Source organism: Bufo bufo, chromosome 4, assembly GCF_905171765.1.
Source record: "Bufo bufo chromosome 4, aBufBuf1.1, whole genome shotgun sequence".
Classification (NCBI taxonomy): domain Eukaryota; kingdom Metazoa; phylum Chordata; class Amphibia; order Anura; family Bufonidae; genus Bufo; species Bufo bufo.
The window spans coordinates 606,982,189-607,006,485 of record NC_053392.1 but is presented as its reverse complement, the minus strand read 5'-3'; the positions used below and the strand labels follow the sequence as shown (position 1 = coordinate 607,006,485).

Genomic DNA, 24,297 nt, shown 5'->3' with positions numbered 1-24,297 from the left:
GGTCACTGCAATATACTGCACATTACCAGTATAGAAGTCACTGCAATTTAATGTACATTACCAGTATAGAAGTCACTGCAATATACTGTACATTACCAGTATAGAGGTCACTGCAATATACTGTACATTACCAGTATAGAAGTCACTGCAATTTAATGTACATTACCAGTATATAAGTCACTGCAATTTAATGTACATAGCCAGTATAGAAGTCACTGCAATATACTGTACATTACCAGTATAGAAGTCACTGCAATATACTGTACATTACCAGTATAGAGGTCACTGCAATATACTGTACATTACCAGTATAGAAGTCACTGAAATATACTGTACATTACCAGTATAGAGGTCACTGCAATATACTGTACATTACCAGTATAGAAGTCACTGCAATATACTGTACATTACCAGTATAGAAGTCACTGCAATATACTGTACATTACCAGTATAGAAGTCACTGCAATATACTGTACATTACCAGTATAGAAGTGACTGCAATATATTGTACATTACCAGTATAGAAGTCACTGCAATATACTGTACATTACCAGTATAGAAGTCACTGCAATATACTGTACATTACCAGTATAGAAGTCACTGCAATATACTGTACATTACCAGTATAGAAGTCACTGCAATTTAATGTACATTACCAGTATAGAAGTCACTGCAATATACTGTACATTACCAGTATAGAGGTCACTGCAATATACTGTACATTACCAGTATAGAAGTCACTGCAATATACTGTACATTACCAGTATAGAAGTCACTGCAATATACTGTACATTACCAGGCAGTGTTATAGAAGTCACTGCAATATACTGTACATTACCAGTATAGAAGTCACTGCAATATACCGTACATTACCAGTATAGAAGTCACTGCAATATACCGTACATTACCAGTATAGAAGTCACTGCAATATACCGTACATTAACAGTATAGAAGTGACTGCAATATATTGTACATTACCAGTATAGAAGTCACTGCAATATACTGTACATTACCAGTATAGAAGTCACTGCAATATACTGTACATTACCAGTATAGAAGTCACTGCAATATACTGTACATTACCAGTATAGAAGTCACTGCAATTTAATGTACATTACCAGTATAGAAGTCACTGCAATATACCGTACATTACCAGTATAGAAGTCACTGCAATATACCGTACATTACCAGTATAGAAGTCACTGCAATATACTGTACATTACCAGTATAGAGGTCACTGCAATATACCGTACATTACCAGGCAGTGTTATATGTAGTGTCCACTGTAATGTTACCATGGTATATGTAGTGCTCACTGTAATATAGGGTTGGGCAATATATCAGTATTTTCGATATACCACGGTATTAAGAAACAACAATAAGGCGATATCACCATTTCTTAATCACTGCGGTATTTCAGTCACGTCATAAGGAGGTCGCACTTAAGAGCGTTGACTGATTCGAAAACGGGCACCAGGTGGGCACATACCGGCATCCGGCGCACATTACATGTCAGTACTCTGCGCATGCAGGTCGGTACCTGTCACAGTGCATGTTGCACAAGAGGAGCGGGGAGCTCAGACTAAGGCCCCATTCACACAACCATTAGGGCTCTGTGCCCGCATTGCCGACTCCAGCGGCGGGGCCACAATATACAGGCACTGGTCATGTGACCTCTGTGCTGCGGACACATTGACTTGAATTTGTCTGCAACCTGCAAGATACGGCCAAAGATAGGACATGTCCTATCTTTTGAGGAGCGGAGGCACGAATCAGAAGCCCACGGAAACACTACAAGGCGCTTCCGTGGCCCGTGCCTCTGCACTGCAAAAAAAAACAAAAACATGTTCTATCTTTAGCCGTATCTTGTGGATCGCAGACCCATTCAAGTCAACAAGTCCGCACCGCAATACGGAGTGCACACGGCACGAGCCCTTTCACATTCCTCTGAGTGAAAGCCCTGGTCACCCCTCACTCCCTGGCCTGGGCCTCATTACAAGGTGTGAGACAGTGGGGCCCCAAGGAGACATTACTAAAATGTATGGGGGCCCCAAGGAGAAATAACTATAATGTATTGGGGCCCCAAGGAGACATTACTATAATTTATGGGGGCCCCAAGGAGACATTACTACAATGTATGGGGGCCCCAAGGAGACATAACTATAATGTATTGGGGCCAAAAGGAGACATTACTACAATGTATGGGGGCCCCAAGGAGACATTACTACAATGTATGGGGGCCCCAAGGAGACATTACTATAATGTATGGGGGCCCCAAGGAGACATTTCACTGTATAAGCCCCATACAGATTAATGTCTCCTTGGGGCCCCCATATAGTATGATGTCTCCTTGTGGCCCCTATACAGTATGATGTCTCCTTGTGGCCCCCATACAGTATAATGTTTCCTTGTGGCCCCCATAAAGTATGATGTCTCCTTGTGGCCCCCATACAGTATAATGTCTCTTTGTGGCTCCCATACAATATAAAGTCTCCTTGTGGCCCCCATACAGTAGAACATCTCCTTGTGGCCCCCATACAGTATAATGTCTCCTTGTGGCCCCCATACATTATAGGAAGGTCTCCTTGGTACCCCCATACAGTATGATGTCTCCTTGTGGCCCCCATACAGTATGATGTCTCCTTGGGACCCCCATACAGTATAATGTCTCCTTGTGGCCCCCATACAGTATAATGTCTCCTTGTGGCCCCCATACAGTATGATGTCTCCTTGGGACCCCCATACAGTATGATGTCTCCTTGGGACCCCCATACAGTATGATGTCTCCTTGGGACCCCCATACAGTATAATGTCTCCTTGTGGCCCCCATACAGTATGATGTCTCCTTGAGGCCCCCATACAGTATAATGTCTCCTTGTGGCCCCCATACAGTATAATGTCTCCTTGTGGCCCCCATACAGTATGATGTCTCCTTGTGGCCCCCATACAGTATAATGTCTCCTTGTGGCCCCCATACAGTATAATGTCTCCTTGTGGCCCCCATACATGGGATAAATGGGTATTTATTGTGATATATATTGTTTTGGTGGGAATATTTTTGCTATCATCCAACCCTACACTCACCAGGAACTGTTCACGTCCCCGGGGTTTGGCGGCACACACGGCACAACCGGCTTTACCAGGATGAAGCAAGAATCAGGAACGCACCCTTGTGAAAAATGATTTTATTTTTGAAGGACGGTCCGATTCAATGAGACCAATTCACCTTTAATACGTTTCAAAAACTTTGGTATTTTTTTTTTATTTCTAAAAAAAAACCTCATTAATACTCAGTCCAGATGCAGCGATACCGAAATACCCAACAGATTTTTTGCTTTTATTTATTATTTTTGTGCCAATTCATCATAAATTAATCTGCGATTCATAAATATACAAGTAAAATATATCTCTATATTACAGGTCAGGTCAGGAGCGCTGCTCCCGCCTCTCACACGGATACCGAGCGGAAACATTTTTAGGACCAAGGACTGTAAAGCGTAGGCTCGTCTTCAGTACATTACCATACTGCTGCATGGTTATCATTAGTATCACGTCATCTGCTCTAGTCACTCCCACAACTGCATCCAAAGTGATTCTGCCTTCTGACTTTACACATGTCTGCACCCCCTGCTGTTTCGGTGTCTTTTTCCTTATATTAGTTCAGAATACCATACTATACATGTATACAACACAGAATAAGGAGGGATGGTTTTTTCCAGACACTGAACCAGCAGGAGGTACTGAAATATGTTAATTTTGAAGCCTGAATTAGCCGGGGCACAGCTTTGGAAGTGACTGGTGTATAACAACAGTAGAGTAATTTTCTATATTGTTTATAACAAGAAGAATGGGAGCCAGCACTGAAATTTGAGTGTTCAGTGCCCCCCCCCCATTCCCCATGTGCTTTTATCTAGTCCCTTAAAGAGGACACGTCCCCTCTCCTCACCTGCCTATTTTAGTAACTACTTGCATTCCCCATGAGATAATAATTTACCAGCATCTATTCTGACTTTATGTTGTGCCATCCCTCAATTATTCCTCCTAGAGGTTTAAGAATGAATTGCCTGCAGCTTGCAATCACAGTATCTGGGTGTTACCAGTTGGGGGCGTGTCCCTGCATAGTCCCTGGATAGTCTGACACTATCCAATTAAGGCCTCATGCACACGACCGTTGTGTGTTTTTTGCGATCCGCAAATCACGGATGGCGTGGCGGACAAGTCCCTGACTGGTATCACCCAGCTGGACCTTTATTGCAGACTGCCAGCAATTCATTCAAACACTTCTAGAAGGAATAATAGAGGAGCAACACGACATAGTCATAAGAAATGATTCTCCCAGAATTGTTATTATATTGGGGAATGCAAGTAGTCACTAAAACAGACATGTCGGGAGAGGTGACAGGTTCTCTTTAAGTAACGTATATGAACGATGGCTGTGGAAACCTCTCGCAGGTAGGTCGCCTCTTCTCCAGTCCTTACAGCGACCTGAACCGGAAAACCAATAATTGTATCACGGTTTTGTTTTCCTGGATTTGGCAGCCATCACGTTCCCCGACTTTTTCTTGCCTTCTGCTCCTTAATCACTTTGTCTTTCTTGTCCCGTTTTACGTAATTGCAGCAGGGCGGTGGAACGCCGCGGAGTTAGTCTTTTCATTTTTCTAGTGAGATGGTTTCATTGCCTTCAGTGGAAGTCATGGAGGACCATCTCCCAGCGCTGACTGATAGCTGTCGTCTCGCACGGGTTGATTACAACCTCTCTGTTGTTCTCGTCGGTGTCGCCAATGATCTCGGTGTCCAGGCAGAAGTGAGATGCCATGTGTTCAATGTGAGAGCCCACTTTACTCCACCTCTGGGGCCAAGAAGAAGAGCACAAGGTGAGGGAGAACATTAGAAGAGCGGGATTTATGGGTGCTGGCGTAACTTTGCAAAGCAATACAGATATACAGTGTCTTGCAAAAGTATTCAACCCCCCATAGAAAAATCTACAGATTTGCGTGGATGACTAATCACCCTAATGTCGCGTGTTCCAGCCACAATTTTTCCCAGCAGGCTCTTAAAGGAGTTCTCCACCATTCGAACGATTTTTGGCTCTCATTTTCGCGACTGGACCAGTGGTGGGAAGTATAATAAAATGCTCCTCTCTGCTCAGTTCCAGCTCTTTTCGTTCACGGTGTTTGGGTCCCTGATTGTCAACTTCCATCATGTGCCGCTGCAGCCAATGACTGGCTGCAGCAGTGACTCATCCCCCCAAGAAGTACGTGACCACTGTCAGCCACCCAAGCTGGAAGTTGACAAGCGGGGACTGGAGGACCGCAAATGGAATGAGCCAGAACCAAGAGTCGGAAAGTACGTAGTTAAGCATAGTTCCCTCAAGAGGTCCAGCCGGGTGGGGGAATGGGGGATCCAGAATTTACTCTAAAGGTGGAGAACCTCTTTAAAGTTAGTGCCTCACACCGATCATTTTAGTTTCATGAATTTGATTTCAGTTTGTAGAACAGAAACAATGTATTCCCTCATTTTTTTTAAACATTTTTATTTATAAAATTTCCCCTGGGTCGGCCATATTGGATATACACTTTCCTTCCTGTGATACCTGTATAGGCAGTGCGGCAGGGTGTGTGCTGTATAGCAGGTGAGAGGCAGAGGACGGTCTTATAATACTGTATCCAGGAAGTGATGATGTATAGCCCCTCCCCCAAGGAGCAGGGAGTGACAGAGGAGCTGATTACTCCTCTGCACGGAGTATGGACGGTTACCTTCCTGCCTCATCTACGCTGACCATGTCCCAGAACACACAGGCAAGGCTGAAAACAGGAAATGTCATCTCCTTGTCTGTGTGCGCTATAAACCAGTAAAACCACCAGATTTCAAGACTTTTTATATGGATATTCACATAAAAATCATGTCACTCCCATCCTCCTCCACACACTCCCCTACAGGCTGCTGCAGAAGTTCTTCTCACAGTCATCTAGACATTTTTTCCCCCTATAGAGTAGTAATGGTGTGACTTTTTTCACTTTTGGGTAACACGATGGCACTGTGTGAACTTACCTGCCTGCCATCCCCGTCTTTACAGGGTAAGAGAACCACCTGGGTTCCTGGAAATAAAGTGTGCACCGACAGACACAGATCCTGCTGGCTGATCTGCTGAACCTGAGTGTAAATCCATTCCTGAAAAACATAACACACATAAACGGGTAAATGTCGCACCTTAAAGGGGTTGTCTGGGTATTATTCTTCTTAAAGGGTCAGAATAAGAAGGATCTCTTGATAACAAAGTGTCCTTCCGCTGTGACTCCCAGTGATCAGCTATGATCTCTGGGAAGCTTAGCAGTAGGTGTTAAATTTTCCTGCAGTGCCACCACAGGGGAAACTAAGCATTACACAATGCCTACTGAAATCAATGGGTGGTCTGTGTAATGCAGGACAGGACAGGTCCTTCAGAGCGAGAGACCATCTTTGTAATCAAGCGCCACTCTGGCTAGAGATAAGGATCCTGAACTGAGGACTAATAAGGTATATGGAAATGGGTTCTCTAAACCGGGCATCCACTTTGGGAAAGGTAAAAAAAAGAAGGACCCGGCTTTGTGTGCGTCGTTAAAAGATATCCACAGTATCCCCCATAACAGTGACCTCTACAGTACCCCGCCCCCTTAACAGTGACCTCCACAGCCCCCACCCCTTAACACTGCCCCCCCTCACAGTGCCCCGCCTCCTTAAAATGGGACATCCACAGCAGCCCATCCCCTTAACTTTGACCTTCACAGCAGCCCACCCCTTTAACAATGAGTTTCACAGCATCCCACTCCCTTGAAATTGACCTCCTCAGGGGTCTGCCCCTACAGTGACCTATACAGCACCCCATCCCTTAACACTGACCTCCCTAGGGGACCATCCCCTTATCTGTGACATCCACTGCCCCTGCCCCCTTAACAGAGACCTCCACAGCACCAGTTCCTTTAACAGTGACTGCCACAGTACCCTGCTGATTTAACAGTGATCTCCACAGCAGCTCCCCCTTTAATAGTGGCCCCTGCCCCCTTAACAGTGACCTCCACAGCACCCTGCCCCTTTAAGGCTAGGGCTACATGGCGACATGTGTTGCGCGACCATTTTTATAATGATAGGCTATGGTGTCGTACTGACAGTCGCAAAAAATCCATCCAAGATGGATGCATGTAGCAGTGTAGTTGTGCCCTATGTGTCGTGCGACTTATTATCGTCGTGTAGCCCTAGCCTAAAGCTGACCTACAGCAGTGAAGAAAAATGGCTGGGTTGTTATGGAAACCTGGAGCAAAACTGTGTGTATGTGTAGACTAAGAGCCTGCGAGCTTCTATTGGCTGATAAGGAACATGTGACCGTGTGTATGGCAGTTGGGATATGAAGAGAAAGACTTCCAGGCTTGTATTGGCTAATGCAGGTATATTTTGGGGAATATCTCAGGAACGGTACGTCCGAGAGAGCTGAGACCCGGTCTAAAACCTTCCCAGACACCTGATGTACCTGTGTGCCAAATTTGGTGAAGATTGGTCTAGTCGTTTGGTTGTGCATAAAGAACAGACAGACGTCCAGACAGAAACTCATTTTTATAAGATAAGAGATATAAACCTAAGATTTAGGGCTCATTTACACAACCGTATTTATGTGTCTGCATCCGTTTAGGAATTCTGCGGAAGACATGCGTACGCATTCATTTCGGTATCTCTACTTCTGTTTCCGCGGCCCCACAAAAATGATATAGCATGTCCTAATCTTGTCCGCGGACAGGAATTTCTATCATGGAGAAGGACGTTTCCGATTCGCAAAATGCAGAACGTACATGGCTGGTATCTGTGTTTTGCGGATCCGCAATTTGCAGACCGCAAAACACATACAGTCCTCTGAATGAGTCCTCATTATTAAAATTTTTAGAGTTCATAAAATGTTGTACTTTTTTTTATGTGTTTTATATCTTGTGGGAGCTCTTGACAGAAGATGGTTAAAACAAAGTTGTTAGGTCACATGACTGACAGCAAGGTGGAGCTAAATCTTTGACTGTTTCCTAGGTCAACCAGCGGAATTTTTTAAAAAGCTCTAAATGGATGCAGGAAACATAAAATAACACAAGACTGGTTTAGGTGGCAACCAAATATGCTTCCCTTAAATCAACTTGTCCCACCATGGATAAGCTCCACATTATGTTAATATTTAATCCCCATCCCCTCATCATATCACTTATACTCCAACTTTACGTGTGTTTTTTTTTTTTTTTTGTTATGGTATAGTTCTATTTTATATTGTTATGGCATATCTCTAGGATCTTCCATCATTGTACTCACTGGTTGTGGTTAAGATCTTCACCGATCCTGAAGACTAAGGGGCCGAGGTGTCTTCACAATTATTTCTACCCTTTGGAGCTCCTGGCCACCCTCTGTGCCCAATGGTCACTTCATTCTGACACACAACAGCCAGAAAATTATGCCCTATCATAGTGATATATTATCATGTGCCGATCACCTATTTGAATAGGCCAGGGCACTCCGGTGAGCCCCACGGCCTCCTCGCAGCTTACCAAGCATAGCGCTGTCTACTGGATAGTGGCCGTGTTTGGTATTGCAGCTCAGCCCCATACATTTGAATGGGACTAAGCAGCTCCTAGGCCACATGACCAATGAAAGTGACGTCACTGACCTAGGAAGGGGCCGAATCACTCTCCAGAGTGACACTGCCCCTTTAAACTGGAGATGCCAACTGGTCAGATACCGATGAGCTATCCTGAGGATAGGTCATCAATATTAAATACTGGGAAAACCCCTTTAAATGCCTGGTCCCCTTTCTGAAAAAAGGGTTGCCCAATAATATATTGATCAGAATATTTCCACCATGTGGGACCCCCAGAGATCAGTTGTAATCTGCAGAGAAAAAGAGCAGCTATTGCTCAATGTTACTGCAGTGCCACCACAGGTGAAATGAGGAATTACATCATTTAAAAAAAAAAAATCACTTTGCTGTCTGTGTACTCCATAGAAATGCCGGGACCTCCAGGGAGAGACCCTGTTTATAGATCTTCTCCCCTTTATAAACTAAAATTACCCACGGCAGGATTTTCGGAAGCAGACAACCCCTTTAATTTGTCTCACTTTACAGAAGACCCCACCTCCGCAGATGATTGCAGCGACTGTGTACATCGCTATCAAGGATTTACAATCGCTTTAATCTCTTACATCAAAATTATTATGACACCTTTAATTGCAGAACTACTTTCTAATTGATGCGAGACGTGGCACATGAATCATGTCACACTTACCGAGCTCAAAACGAAATTCATTAAAACTAAGATGTCAAAATGATGCAGAAGGAGGCGAAGAATCCAAAATCTTGGAGGAATCATCATGTCAACACGTGGAAGACCTGTGCACAGACCTATCCCTATACATACTGCAACAGCGTCTCATAGAGATACAGGAATAGGAACGTGTTCCAACTGAGGGGTAACATCTGTGTCATTAGGGGCACACTGGGAACTTAAAGTGGCCCTGGAAAAAAACTAAAAGTGGCCCCGTGTAGTAGACGGGTATAATTTGACAGAAGGCAGGGCAACATAAGTATACCGTAGTGCTGAACAAAATACCGCCCCAGAAGAACCAAATACCACAATGTAGTACAAAATACTGCCTGCATTAATTAATGCTGAGAGCATCAGATCTTTATTACCTGGCTGGCGGCCAAGAGAAAGGCTTGGACAGGCCTTTGGGCATCGGCCCACCGGGAAATTTCCCTGTAGGGTCTATGGCCAGTCCACCCATGTATGTCACAAAAGAATCGACTGCCTGCCACGTATCCCACAAATATCCAGCACACTGCGACCCTTAAGGAAAAACTTAAACTACTGATAGGGTAGGAGGCAGTATAATGGTAGTTACATTCCTATAAATAGGAGCAGTATTATAGTAGTTACATTCTTATAAATAGGAGCAGTATTATAGTAGTTATATTCTTGTACATAGGAGCAGTATTATAGTAGTTATATTCTTGTACATAGGAGCAGTATTATAGTAGTTATATTCTTGTACATAGGAGGCAGTATTATAGTAGTTATATTCTTGTACATAGGAGCAGTATTATAGTAGTTATATTCTTGTACATAGGAGGCAGTATTATAGTAGTTATATTCCTGTACATAGGAGCAGTATTATAGTAGTTATATTCTTGTACATAGGAGCAGTATTATAGTAGTTATATTCTTGTACATAGGAGCAGTATTATAGTAGTTATATTCTTGTACATAGGGGCAGTATTATAGTAGTTATATTCTTGTACATAGGAGCAGTATTATAGTAGTTATATTCTTGTACATAGGAGGCAGTATCATAGTAGTTATAGTCTTGTACATAGGAGGCAGTATTATAGTAGTTATATTCTTGTACATATGAGCAGTATTATAGTAGTTATATTCTTTTACACAGGAGCAGTATTATAGTAGTTATATTCTTGTACATAGGAGCAGTATTATAGTAGTTATATTCTTATACATAGGAGCAGTATTATAGTAGTTATATTCTTATACATAGGAGGCAGTATTATAGTAGTTATATTCTTGTACATAGGAGCAGTATTATAGTAGTTATATTCTTGTACATAGGAGCAGTATTATAGTAGTTATATTCTTGTACATAGGAGGCAGTATTATAGTAGTTATATTCTTGTACATAGGAGGCAGTATTATAGTAGTTATATTCTTGTACATAGGAGGCAGTATTATAGTATATATATTCTTGTACATAGGAGCAGTATTATAGTAGTTATATTCTTGTACATAGGGGCAGTATTATAGTAGTTATATTCTTGTACATAGGAGGCAGTATTATAGTAGTTATATTCTTGTACATAGGAGCAGTATTATAGTAGTTATATTCTTGTACATAGGAGGCAGTATTATAGTAGTTATATTCTTGTACATAGGGGCAGTATTATAGTAGTTATATTCTTGTACATAGGAGCAGTATTATAGTAGTTATATTCTTGTACATAGGAGGCAGTATTATAGTAGTTATATTCTTGTACATAGGAGCAGTATTACAGTAGTTATATTCTTGTACATAGGAGGCAGTATTATAGTAGTTATATTCTTGTACATAGGAGCAGTATTATAGTAGTTATATTCTTGTACATAGAGGCAGTATTATAGTAGTTATATTCTTGTACATAGGAGCAGTATTATAGTAGTTATATTCTTGTACATAGAGGCAGTATTATAGTAGTTATATTCTTGTACATAGGAGCAGTATTATAGTAGTTATATACTTGTACATAGGAGCAGTATTATAGTAGTTATATTCTTGTACACAGGAGCAGTATTATAGTAGTTATATTCTTGTACACAGGAGCAGTATTATAGTAGTTATATTCTTGTACATAGGAGCAGTATTATAGTAGTTATATTCTTGTACATAGGAGCGGTATTATAGTAGTTATATTCTTGTACATAGGAGCAGTGTTATAGTAGTTATATTCTTGTACATAGGAGCAGTATTATAGTAGTTATATTCTTGTACATAGGAGCAGTATTATAGTAGTTATATTCTTGTACATAGGAGCAGTATTATAGTAGTTATATTCTTGTACATAGGTGCAGTATTATAGTAGATATATTCTTGTACATAGGAGGCAGTATTATAGTAGTTATATTCTTATACATAGGAGCAGTATTATAGTAGTTATATTCTTATACATAGGAGCAGTATTATAGTAGTTATATTCTTGTACATAGGAGCAGTATTATAGTAGTTATATTCTTGTACATAGGAGCAGTATTATAGTAGTTATATTCTTGTACATAGGAGCAGTATTATAGTAGTTATATTCTTGTACATAGGAACAGTATTATAGTAGTTATATTCTTGTACATAGAGGCAGTATTATAGTAGTTATATTCTTGTACATAGAGGCAGTATTATACCATCTCTTCACAATGATTACAAGAAACAAATGATAAGCGGATGATGTAGAATAAGAAGTGCATTCAGCAATGCTAATTTCTACAATATCTAATATTTACTACATTACAGAGGTTAATACTCGTTGTGACTGGAACTGTGCTATAAATTATAATGCTATCTACTACATATACTTAGTACTTTTAATAACGGATGATATAGCTATTTTATGGGCCCAGTTATTATTTATAATAATGGTTTTAGGACCTAATGACATTATTAGCGGTACAAGGCGCATTTATATCTCTACCTCTCTGGATCCTTGTGAATTGATAGGCTCCATAGTGATTACATTTGCCTTTGCCTCCAGATTTACTATAATACTAAGGATATACAAAAGACATTGCATCAGGTTAATGTACCCACACCTCCATTGTTCCAGGTTTTTCCCGGCTGAGGATTGTTCAGCATGCCGCGCTGCCATCTCGCTCTCACAATGACTTTCACTATCTTATAATAAATGTGACAGCCTTCCTGGAAATAGCTGTGATAAATGGTCAATGAACAAGCATTTAGAGAAATGAATTCTTCACAATGATATCAGCCCGAGTCGCGTATTTCTGCCGAATCCATTTACATTTATGTGGAAAGAATTAAATGAGACGCCAGTGACCATGGAGGTAAAGTACCATTTAAGCAGCTCTGTCTCCGTCTCCCGGCTGCAGGTAAAATTGATATCTGCGGAAACCACGGCAAATAAATAAACCTATTGTATGTTACAAGGTATCACAGGCCAATGACATCGCCTATAATTCTGGAATATCGGAAGCTCTATTTTAACCCTCTTAAGAGCCATTATGAGTAATTATTATTCTTTTTTTTTATTTTGCAATGAATTTTGAATAACAGGAACATGGGGAATTAAGTCTTACGCTGCTTAGATAATGGCTCAAAGCGAAGTAGTTATGTTCCATCTATGGTTGGAGCCAGAGTGTTCCCCCTGTCATTAGAGCTGGTATGTTTGCCCCCACGCGCCATGTCATGGTGCCCCTGATGCTTGGTGGTGCTAGAAATCCTCCTCCTCTTCCGGTTTTCTCTTCTCCAATGACGTCGGCATCTTCGCTCCTCTGATGTCCCTTGCAAGTCTCCTGCTTCGCTCTAGTGAAACGGCACAATGTGGCCCCATGTCTAAACTTTTCACAGCGCACATAATTTTAATATGTGGTCAGTGTGTCTTGGTGGGTATATACGGTGTGCAATGGGCTGTCTGCACACACCACTTCGATGGTCGTGTCCGCTCTATGGATCCTCCCCCACGCCCTCATCAGTAACTGCAGTCAACATGGCTCCAGATACCTGTGACAACCTACCAGGACCTTATGGAGTCCCTCCAGCCTGTCTAGCTGCTGTCCGTGCTGCACACGGCAGTTACTCTGGATATTAGCTGGTCAGAATATTATTTCTCGACCATGCATGTATTTATATATATTGTGGGGACTCGCTCTGGTAGACAGGATTAGCGGACGCAGTATAGAGGCAACAACAAGTTCTTTGGATCAAACAGTTCAGTGTTTTATTCACACTTTAGCCAAGTGACAAAACAAACAGTCATAAACAAACAAAAAGTCACCTTGCGGTGTTGGTGGTAATTCACACCATGCGGCAATTCTGCCTCGAAGAGTCCTTGCTGATAGCAGCACCAACCTGTTTTTATGCCAAACAGGTAGCGAGCCTTCATCCAGACACAAGGCTCCCAGATCCCAACACAGAGACCTGGCTTCTGAGACCAGCTGCCTATTTAAGGACAGCCAGGTGCTGCCAAAACCCAGACCGGCATTTAAAATCGGGTCCGGTATTTGACCTCACTTGGCTGTAAATCAGCCCAGCAGCACATACTGGGAGGAAAATACCTGTTTTCCCAGACCAATCCTCTCACTGTGTCACAATATATATACAGTATATATATATATACAGTGGGGGAAATAATTATTTGACCCCTCACTGATTTTGTAAGTTTGTCCAATGACAAAGAAATGAAAAGTCTCAGAACAGTATCATTTCAATGGTAGGTTTATTGTAACAGTGGCAGATAGCACATCAAAAGGAAAATCGAAAAAATAACTTTAAATAAAAGATAGCAACTGATTTGCATTTCATTGAGTGAAATAAGTATTTGAACCCCTACCAACCATTAAGAGTTCTGGCTCCCACAGAGTGGTTAGACACTTCTACTCAATTAGTCACCCTCATTAAGGACACCTGTCTTAACTAGTCACCTGTATAAAAGACACCTGTCCACAGAATCAATCAATCAAGCAGACTCCAAACTCTCCAACATGGGAAAGACCAAAGAGCTGTCCAAGGATGTCAGAGACAAAATTGTAGACCTGCACAAGGCTGGAATGGGCTACAAAACCATTAGCAAGAAGCTGGGAGAGAAGGTGACAACTGTTGGTGCGATTGTTCGAAAATGGAAGGAGCCCAAAATGACCATCAATCGACCTCGCTCTGGGGCTCCACGCAAAATCTCACCTCGTGGGGTGTCAATGGTTCTGAGAAAGGTGAAAAAGCATCCTAGAACTACACGGGAGGAGTTAGTTAATGACCTCAAATTAGCAGGGACCACAGTCACCAAGAAAACCATTGGAAACACATTACACCGCAATGGATTAAAATCCTGCAGGGCTCGCAAGGTCCCCCTGCTCAGGAAGGCACATGTGCAGGCCCGTCTGAAGTTTGCCAATGAACACCTGAATGATTCAGAGAGTGACTGGGAGAAGGTGCTGTGGTCTGATGAGACCAAAATAGAGCTCTTTGGCATTAACTCAACTCGCTGTGTTTGGAGGAAGAAAAATGCTGCCTATGACCCCCAAAACACCGTCCCCACCGTCAAGCATGGGGGTGGAAACATTTTGCTTTGGGGGTGTTTTTCTGCTAAGGGCACAGGACAACTTATTCGCATAAACGGGAAAATGGACGGAGCCATGTATCGTGAAATCCTGAGGGACAACCTCCTTCCCTCTGCCAGGAAACTGAAAATGGGTCGTGGATGGGTGTTCCAGCACGACAATGACCCAAAACATACAGCAAAGGCAACAAAGGAGTGGCTCAAGAAGAAGCACATTAAGGTCATGGAGTGGCCTAGTCAGTCTCCGGACCTTAATCCAATCGAAAACCTAGTTGCACAGAGACAGCCTCGAAACCTTAGGGATTTAGAGATGATCTGCAAAGAGGAGTGGACCAACATTCCTCCTAAAATGTGCGCAAACTTGGTCATCAATTACAAGAAACGTTTGACCTCTGTGCTTGCAAACAAGGGTTTTTCCACCAAGTATTAAGTCTTTTTTTGTTAGAGGGTTCAAATACTTATTTCACTCAATGAAATGCAAATCAGTTGCTATCTTTTATTTAAAGTTATTTTTTCGATTTTCCTTTTGATGTGCTATCTGCCACTGTTACAATAAACCTACCATTGAAATGATACTGTTCTGAGACTTTTCATTTCTTTGTCATTGGACAAACTTACAAAATCAGTGAGGGGTCAAATAATTATTTCCCCCACTGTATATATATATATACAGTACAGACCAAAAGTTTGGACACACCTTCTCATTCAAAGAGTTTTCTTTATTTTCATGACTATGAAAATTGTAGATTCAAACTGAAGGCATCAAAACTATGAATTAACCAGATGACCTGGCCTCCACAGTCACCGGACATGAACCCAATTGAGATGGTTTGGGGTGAGCTGGACCGCAGAGTGAAGGCAAAAGGGCCAACAAGTGCTAAGCATCTCTGGGAACTCCTTCAATACTGTTGGAAGACCATTTCAGGGGACTACCTCTTGAAGCTCATCAAGAGAATGCCAAGAGTGTGCAAAGCAGTAATCAAAGCAAAAGCAAAAAACCATCTCAATTGGGTTCATGTCCGGTGACTGTGGAGGCCAGGTCATCTGGCGCAGCACCCCATCACTCTCCTTCATGGTCAAATAGCCCTTACTTTCAAAGTTTTCCCAATTTTTCGGCTGACTGACTGACCTTCATTTCTTAAAGTAATGATGGCCACTCGTTTTTCTTTACTTAGCTGCTTTTTTCTTGCCATAATACAAATTCTAACAGTCTATTCAGTAGGACTATCAGCTGTGTATCCACCTGACTTCTCCTCAACGCAACTGATGGTCCCAACCCCATTTATAAGGCATGAAATCCCACTTATTAAACCTGACAGGGCACACCTGTGAAGTGAAAACCATTTCAGGGGACTACCTCTTGAAGCTCATCAAGAGAATGCCAAGAGTGTGCAAAGCAGTAATCAAAGCAAAAGGTGGCTACTTTGAAGAACCTAGAATATGACATATTTTCAGTTGTTTCACACTTGTTTGTTATGTATATAATTCCACATGTGTTAATTCATAGTTTTGATGCCTTCATAGTCATGAAAATAAAGAAAACTCTTTGAATGAGAAGGTGTGTCCAAACTTTTGGTCTGTACTGTATATATATATATATATATATATATATATACACACACACACACACACACACACCGTATTTTTCACCCTGTATGACACACTTTCCCTCCCCCAAAGTGGGGGGGGGGGGATGTCAGTTTGTCTTATGGGGCAAACACTAATGAGCTCTACTATTATGGAAGCGCTCATTAGCACAGGAGGACTGTGAACCGGTGAATGCAGCTTTCCCGGGGCTCTGTACTCACATCTTCCTGGTCTTCTCCTGCAGGCTCCTCGCGCTGTGCTGTGACCTGCACACAGTGTAAGGACATCAGCGCTTTTTGACCTCACGCTGTGAGATGTCAGGGACAGCACAGCGCGGCCGGATGACCAGGAAGAGCGCTGGATTTTAGGAGCTGCGGCAGCGTCCTGAGTAGGAGAGGTAAGATTTTTTTTTTTTTTTTGTCTACTCTGAGCATCGGGGTCTGAATGTGGGTCATTCATATTGGTGGTCTGACCGGAGGTCTGAATGGGTTGTCTTATTCACATTGGGGTCTGATCTGAGGTCTGAATGGGGGTGTTTTTCACATTGGGGATCTAAACTCAGGTCTGATTAACATTAGGGGACTGATATGAGGTCTAATATAAAAATGTTTTCCTCTTCTAAAACCTAGATGCGTGTCATGGGCAGGTGCGTCTTATAAATATACAGTATATATATATCAAGAACATTTTGACTAGCACCAAAGTCACAGGTGCACATCCATAAGGCTAACTTACAAACAGAACAAGGCAGCTTCTATTTTTGGCTGAACATTGTAAGCTTAAGTTAGGCCCAGGAGCGGCAGTTCTGTCCGTGTTAGGTACCCATCTGCAGAAGACACCTTGATGTTGGTAGATGGGCCCAACACACGTTTAATCAAAAATGTTCACGGAGAGTTTCCTTTTTCCATATATAGTTGGTATAGTACCACTGTAATCCAGAATAAACCCTAATCCCTTCTTCTATTGTTTGCATGTATAACAGTGTGCAGCCATATTCTGTTTGCTGTATATATATATATATACAAACCGGATTCCAAAAAAGTTGGGACACTAAACAAATTGTGAATAAAAACTGAATGCAATGATGTGGAGATGGCAAATGTCAATATTTTATTTGTAATAGAACGTAGATGACGGATCAAACGTTTAATCCGAGTAAATGTATCATTTTAAAGGAAAAATACGTTGATTCCAATTTTCACGGTGTCAACAAATCCCAAAAAAGTTGGGACAAGTAGCAATAAGAGGCTGGAAAAAGTAAATTTGAGCATAACGAAGAGCTGGAAGACCAATTAACACTAATTAGGTCAATTGGCAACATGATTGGGTATAAAAAGAGCTTCTCAGAGTGGCAGTGTCTCTCAGAAGCCAAGATGGGTAGAGGATCACCAATTCCCACAATGTTGCGCAGAAAGATAGTGGAGCAATATCAGAAAGGTGTTACCCAGCGAAAAATTGCAAAGACTTTGCATCTATCATCATCAACTGTGCATAACATCATCCGAAGATTCAGAGAATCTGGAACAATCTCTGTGCGTAAGGGTCAAGGCCGTAAAACTATACTGGATGCCCGTGATCTCCGGGCCCTTAAACGACACTGCACCACAAACAGGAATGCTACTGTAAAGGAAATCACAGAATGGGCTCAGGAATACTTCCAGAAACCATTGTCAGTGAACACAATCCACCGTGCCATCCGCCGCTGCCAGCTGAAACTCTACAGTGCAAAGAAGAAGCCATTTCTAAGCAAGATCCACAAACTCAGGAGTTTTCACTGGGCCAGGGATCATTTAAAATGGAGTGTGGCAAAATGGAAGACTGTTCTGTGGTCAGACGAGTCACGATTCGAAGTTCTTTTGGAAATCTGGGACGCCATGTCATCCGGACCAAAGAGGACAAGGACAACCCAAGTTGTTATCAACGCTCAGTTCAGAAGCCTGCATCTCTGATGGTATGGGGTTGCATGAGTGCGTGTGGCATGGGCAGCTTGCATGTCTGGAAAGGCACCATCAATGCAGAAAAATATATTCAGGTTCTAGAACAACATCTGCTCCCATCCAGACGTCATCTCTTTCAGGGAAGACCCTGCATTTTTCAACAAGATAATGCCAGACCACATTCTGCATCAATCACAACATCATGGCTGCGTAGGAGAAGGATCCGGGTACTGAAATGGCCAGTCTGCAGTCCAGATCTTTCACCTATAGAGAACATTTGGCGCATCATAAAGAGGAAGGTGCAACAAAGAAGGCCCAAGACGATTGAACAGTTAGAGGCCTGTATTAGTCAAGAATGGGAGAGCATTCCTATTTCTAAACTTGAGAAACTGGTCTCCTCGGTCCCCAGACGTCTGTTGAGTGTTGTAAGAAGAAGGGGAGATGCCACACAGTGGTGAAAATGGCCTTGTCCCAACTTTTTGGGGATTTGTTGACACCATGAAATTCTGATTCAACATATTTTTCCCTTAAAATGGTAAATTTTCTCAGTTTAAACTTTTGTTCCGTGATTTATGTTCTATTCTGAATAAAATATTAGAAGTTGGCACCTCCACATCATTGCATACAGTTTTTATTCACGATTTGTATAGTGTCCCAACTTTTTTGGAATCCGGTTTGTATTTATAAAATCAATGGCCCAAACTCAGACCCTACAGGTAAACTCTATTAAACGTCTAGCATTTCAGTATGTCACATCTTCTTGAACCATATTTACCAGCACTGAATCTAAGGATAATTTGTTTCGCAGCCACCGGCGAGTGTTACATTGTTGCAGGACAGATACGCCGCTTATCACACAGGGGAATCACTGGGGCTGCAGTCGACTTTCACAACGCAATAGGCATTTATCAGAAAGCTCCCCACGAATGGCGCTGACCTGGCGTTTGTTACACGACTGAGCCCGGCCATCTATTAATCTGCTGGTAATGGGAAACTGGAATGAGAAACATGGCGGTAACAATTGGCGGTGATGGAGCTTTGTAAATAGCGTCTATGGCCTGGGAAGAGCTGACACAATGAATCTCCTGCTTTATGATATAATTGGAGGTCAGACCGGGCTGTGCATTCACTTTATGTGTCAGGAAGAAAAGCTCGGAAACGTAAGGTAATGGATTTTGATAAGTGTGCCATATAAGTCTACATTTATTCGGCAGCACGGAACCCGCAGTTCAGAAAATAAAGCGATATCAGCAGTTTATCTGTCAGTGCAAAGAGCAATATACTTCCTTTATCTCTATGGTTTATCTATCCTACAGTCGGACAGGAGTGTGCTGATACTAATCATCGTGTATTCTTTCTTGGGAAGTTTGCCACTGTTGCAGGTCTTCAGAGGTGCAGCTTTAAGGGGTATTCCCGGATATTGCTAGGATCTGGTGTTACTTGCATATCAGCGTCTGTCCAAAAACCATGACCTTCACCAGTGACATGAATAAAAGGACCAAGGTCTCTCAAGACCTGAGCCCACCTAAAAGAATAGAAATAAACCCTTTCGGCACTTCTTTCCCATACGGCAACCCTAGGCAGCATGGTCCTGTTAAGGATATGTATGAGCTCTGACAAGGGTAAGCAGTAAACCGCCAGCCACCAGCAGTGACATAGATAGAGTGTCACTCTCTCAGGAGAAGATGGAGGGGCTCCTTTTCAAGGGGTGGTCCAGTGCCATATTGTCTGGGCCCTTTCGACGTGCCCTCATTCCATCTGCTGGGAGTAAGTGCAAGGAAAGGCCTGCTGCAGCAGGTCCACTAAGTTCATGATCCTACAGAAGGCCAGGATACTGTCCATGTCTAGAGAAGCAACACAACCGGTTTGGGAGGAGGACACAGCCCAAGAGAAGGTGGAAGTGGTGGACACAGACAGGAAGATAGGTTGAAGAGCAGGACACAGCCCAGAAGAAGGTTACAAAGAAGGAGACATCTCTGAAGGTCACAGACAACAAGAAGCTGGAGGAGGTCACTAGTATCATGTGGACCATCCTGTGTAAGTGTTATGTTGGCGGCCCATGCTCACCACTATCCTGCTCCTCTCACATTGTTACTGCTGCTCCCCATACAACTTCCCCAACCCACCAGCCCTCCTCTTCCCGCCTGCAGAAGGTCTGGAAACCGGAGCCCTGTGTCTGTTCCTCTGTTTCAGGCTGCATCCTGCACTCGCTAAGCAGGTCTACAACCTTCAGGGGCCAGCGCATGGCAAACCCTAATCTTTGCCAACAAATGGATGGCAAACCAGGGATACTTTAGGTTAGTTTTGGACTAGTCTTGCAAAGGTGTGCTACTCTGTTTGTCCATGTACTGACCACAGCCTGTTACCCGACTCTGACTCTCCTCTGCCTGTCCTGTGCCTGTTCATCAGGTCAAACCAGTTGGTTGATGCAGTGGTCCCAATCACTGCATGTAACAGGAGCTCACCATGGGGAGCGGCATGTGAAAAAGGGGTGACCGTGCAGAACAGTACGTGAGAAAGGGGAGAATCACTGGGGGCAGTATGTATGTGTGAAAGGGTACAGGGAGCAGGCTGGGGTTACACGTCAACATGTGTCACGTGAGAGCAAGACTTGTGCAACTTGTCTACCATTTGTTGTTGTGTGACTGATTTATTGTACAGCTGTGATTTAGTTAGAATGGTCGCAGTTGCGCAGGACTTGCATTGATGATTGGTGATGGCAAAGTCTTATACGGGTCGTATCGTAACTCCATAAACAAACATTGCATACAATGTCGCAATGTCTCCCAAGCAGACGAGAAAGCTGCAGACAGTGTGATGACCTGCAGATAAGACAGCTGCAGGAGACAGCACGAGACTGCAGTGACAATGAATGTCTCCAAAGTGGCAGGTAAGAAGCTGAGAGAGGAAGCAGTATGGTTCTTCCCACCAGGCCTGAAGAGAAGCTAAAGCCCTGGTCTTTTTGTGAGCCCCTGGAAAGGCTGGAGTAGCGGGAAAAGTACTGCCCCAGGCAAGTGTGTGCGGGACACTTGACACACTTACATGTTGTGCAATTAACTGCATCTCTGCCACATTCAAGCTTGAACCTGCATAGTGTTGTGCATGGAAAAATATAGCCGCTAGAGGAATTTTGCAATGCTGTGCCTGCAGCCACCACTAGAGGGAGCTCACTGCATGCTGTTTCATTATTGAGCTGAATGTATATGCCATAAGCTCCTGAGCTCCCTCTAGTGGTGGATGTAGACAGCCTGAATTTTGCTAAGGGATCTGTGTGGAGACAAAAAAAAAAAACTGCCTGCATCTGGACTTCAGACTATTACTGCAGAGTTATAATGGAGCTTCCACTAATACATGAGGGCCTAGATCCCACTCTAGTAACTCAGGGGATATGAAAATGCATATTGTACAGTAGACCTGTACCTGAGATTTTTCTGACACTCCTTTAAGGCTGCTACAAGGTACTAGGTTTAGAGTAGGTGCATCCTGTCCTCCAGTCTTCTGGGACTCGATGCATCGCTGTCTCTGTCGGATTATTCCTGATTTTGATAAAGATTCCACTGGAATTCTGCAAAACACATGGACAACATCATGTAGGGTCATCAGACGAGGAAGGGACTTGCAATATAATCCCATCAGACTCCTAAGAACCATAGAAGTTACCTGTCCTCCATTCCATAATGGTACAGATGACACAAAACCATAAAAAAAACAATGTAATCAATAATATTTTAGATCTGAAAATAAAATGGAAACAGAGCAACAGTCCTGGATAACTATTTTAATTTCTCTTTATGTCGGCCACAGCTCCAGTTTTCTGTCACAAAGCTCCAAATACCCTACAATGATGGAAAGACATGCTTGCTACCTGCTGTCACCACTAGAGGGAGCTTAGAAGCTTACTGCATTTGTATTCAGTTCAATGTCTGCAATAAGCTCTTAAGCTCCCCCTAGTGGTGGCTTATTATTTTTTTAAAATCTATTTCTATGCAGAGGATTTGGAGCACTGCATCAGCTTCTATGTGTGAACTTACCCCAAAGAAAGAAGAGGCTATGCCATAAGTGCAAACTGTGCACAGCAAAGGGGCCTATTAGGTTGGGGGGGGGGGGGGGCTTTCTCTTTAAGTGCAACTTCTCACTGTATGAATTTCATAACTTACTGTTACAGGTGGATTGTTAGAGAGTTGTAAGGGTGTCTTCTATACACACATACCTTATACTGTTCACATTAATAGAAATCGATGTGCAGTTAATAAAAGGAACTTACTGGAGTTCTGGATAAACATTCTCCAAATACCATTTAAACGGTCGGCATTTTAAGCTCTTTCGCAGTGACAATCTCTTCTGGATGCTGCAGAGGGAGAGAACACTCGTTAACCCAATGCTAATTCATCACAGGACGTCTATGAACTTTCAAGGAAAGCAGAGCAGATGTGTAAAGCAATAAAATATTCTATACTCCAATCACCTCCAAAGCTGCATCCAGAATTCTGCAGGTGGCATTCAAAAACATGCATACCAACTAAAAACTGCATCATCTGGGGAGTAACTAAACCAGCAGAATCATGAGTGCAGCTCTGGATATCTTTAAATAAAGATATTTTTGCTTTACCAGCAGCTGCCTGGCACCATGTTAATGGGAGCTCTGCTTTTTAGAGGCTTTAGAGCCGGTAAGTAAAGCAGGCGGCAACCAAATAATACAGACCTCAAAGCAGACTATGCATAAAATAAAAGACCCTAGGGCAGACTATTCCCAAAAAACAGACCTCAGAGTACACACTAAACCCCGACCCCAGACCAGACTATACAAATCAAATAATAACCAAATTCCCGACCTCAGACCAGATTTATAGATACCTCTTCATACAAGAAGTAGGGTTGTTGTGGTATGGTGCACCAGGAAGGAGCCAGTCTTTGGTATTGTGCCCTGTCTCCTCTAGGAATGGCTCTTGCATTCTGCTATAAAACACGATCATGCTCCATGGGCACAGATACAACCTGGTATGGATTTGGGATATTGAGTAGCACCATAATTTACAGATCTTGGTACTATGCACTCTGCCATACATTAATACCCATGGTTGGACTGGCCCACCGGGGAGGCGGGGGATTCCTCGGTGGGCCCCCAGTCTCCTGCGCCCAGGGATAAAACGGAGGAGTAATTATTTCTCTTGTTTCTCAGGAGAGATAATTATTGTAACCACTAGGTGGCAGTATGGCACAGTGATGCAGCCTCGGCCCCCGCAGTATCTTCTAAACTTCCTGGCTGCTGGCAGTGAAGGAGGAGAAAACATGTCTGGCCATCCTCCTGCCCTCCCTGCTGTCAGAAAACTGGCTGCTGGAGAGAAGGATTCCTCTGTGGTGCTGGGCCGATTTTTCAGGTGTGTGACAGTAGTGAGCTGTAGGAGACTGTAAGGGGGAAATAGAGGATTTGTTTAAATCAGACTCAGATCTATGAATGTGTGCTGCTCTCTGCAGAGTTCAGAGTGGCATTGGGGGGACTCTGCCCTAGGTCCCCCCCAATGCCTCTGCTTTAGGTGCACCTCCATAAATGCCCCAGATGCCCCCACTCTAAATGCACCACTAATATTGCCTCTTCTCCAGTTACCCCTGCTTCAGGATCCCGACTATTACCCTGCCTCAGGTGACCCTAATGCCTCTGTTTCAGTTATGACCCTCCGTTTGTGCCCTTTGCTCACGTTGCTCCTGTAGCACCTTTGCTTGGGCTTGGTTAAAGGTTAGGACCTGCAAAGGGGGTTGGACTTATGACTGAACAATTCTGCACAGTGCGTCACATTCTCCAGTATTGACACGTACGGTTTACATGGCGGTAGTGATGATATTCCGTATTTACAGGCATCTCTGCCTGAGATACTGGTGGTGGAGTGTGGAGGATTTAAAGGGGTTGTCCAGGTTTTCAAGTTATCCTCTCTACACCAGAGGGCATAACTA

At 43.0% G+C, this 24,297-nt stretch overlaps 1 protein-coding gene across 2 annotated transcripts in view; it reads right to left on the bottom strand.

Annotated features, from left to right (window-relative positions):
* Positions 1-4,441: 4,441 nt before the first annotated feature.
* The window catches only part of GALNT14 (polypeptide N-acetylgalactosaminyltransferase 14), a 442,885-nt gene continuing 423,029 nt past the window's right edge, over positions 4,442-24,297 (bottom strand). For both annotated transcript variants that reach the window (XM_040430606.1, XM_040430607.1), the window contains exons 12-15: positions 22,613-22,696; positions 21,769-21,913; positions 6,052-6,171; positions 4,442-4,849 (exon numbers count right to left, since the gene is read on the bottom strand). In XM_040430606.1, coding sequence (XP_040286540.1) covers positions 4,682-4,849; positions 6,052-6,171; positions 21,769-21,913; positions 22,613-22,696 — 517 coding nt within the window. In that variant the 3' untranslated portion in view covers positions 4,442-4,681. The remainder of the gene's footprint in view (positions 4,850-6,051; positions 6,172-21,768; positions 21,914-22,612; positions 22,697-24,297) is intronic.